Raw genomic sequence first — 1,186 nt, 5'->3', positions numbered from 1 at the left:
TATTCTCCACCTTTCTCTTCTTTACCTCTCCCGCTTCCTTTCATTTTCCTCATCCCCCCCTCCCCCCTCTAGTTTCTGTTATCTTTCTTCTCCCCACCTTTCCAGTTTCTCATCGTCATTTCTTTCTGTTGCCCCTGCAGTCTGCCTTGTCTTACACCCACCCTTCGAGGTCAGCCTCTCCTGGCGGGTACAACCATGGGACTCCACCTCAGCAGCCCCACACAGTAAGTGACCACTCCGCTGTAACTTTCTTCATCTCTTTTTATTTATTTTTTAATTTACTTTGCTTTATTTCCTCAGTCTGGATTTCAGGCCTCACCCCAGCAAACCCCCCGTCTTCCATTCATGCAGCATGGACAGAATCAGCGATTCTACCACAAATAAGCACCGTGATCCGGAACGTTCTCTCCTATTACTGTCAGGAGTCAGAAATAAAGTCGGATTGTAAAACTTCTTTATTTTCCTCCCTACAAATTCTTCTACGGTATGGCCTAGTGCTCAGCAATGCTTCAGCACTGAAGAATATGTAAATGGAATGCTAAAATCCAAATCTAATTGGTTGTTTTCACATAGTTCATATTTTAGACCCTTCTTAGATTTTTAAAAGGTTCCAGCCAGAAACACGTTTTCCTTCATCCTCTTTTCTTTATCTAACCCAGGGATGTCCAAACATTTTGCAAACAGGGCCAGATGAGTTGAAAATGTGTGGGGGCCCGACCATTCAGCGCATACTTGGGGGTTAGTGTGAACGTGGTCAGTGTGGGTCCCGCACAGCACCCCCCCACCACGATGACATGAGGGGATTCCCTGTGCCCGGAGTCGGGTGTCAGTGTGAGCCCTGTGCAATGTTCTTGGAATCAGAGTGGGCATGGTCCATGCTGGTCCCGCACAGCACACACCCACTATAATGAAGTGTGAGATTCCCTGGGCACACATGGAACTCCCGTCCTGCCGATTATGCCGAGTAGTTGGACAATAATTGCACGGTGGTTGATCAATTGTAATTCAATGAAATGTAAAAGTGTTTTTTGTACACGTGTATATTTTGGTCAACAGTCCTGGCGGGCCGCATATTACTGATTTTGTGGCAGAGGCTGCGGGCCTGTGGAAATCTGAACACGGGCTGCAATTGGCCCCCGGGCCAGACTTTGGACATGTCTAATCTAACCCAATACTTCTGCCCCCA

At 47.4% G+C, this 1,186-nt stretch overlaps 1 protein-coding gene across 1 annotated transcript in view; it reads left to right on the top strand.

Moving 5' to 3' along the window:
* GPS2 (G protein pathway suppressor 2) overlaps window positions 1-621 on the top strand; it is a gene marked incomplete at its 5' end in the record, with an annotated part of 5,529 nt that extends 4,908 nt beyond the window's left edge. The window contains 1 exon segment of the mRNA XM_072399176.1: window positions 301-621. Within this exon segment, the coding sequence (XP_072255277.1) occupies window positions 301-384 (84 nt within the window).
* Between the last annotated feature and the right edge of the window lie 565 nt (window positions 622-1,186).

This window comes from Pyxicephalus adspersus, chromosome 2, assembly GCF_032062135.1.
Source record: "Pyxicephalus adspersus chromosome 2, UCB_Pads_2.0, whole genome shotgun sequence".
Lineage (NCBI taxonomy): Eukaryota > Metazoa > Chordata > Amphibia > Anura > Pyxicephalidae > Pyxicephalus > Pyxicephalus adspersus.
Note: the sequence above shows the minus strand (reverse complement) of the source record. Positions and strands in the feature narration are given on the sequence as shown.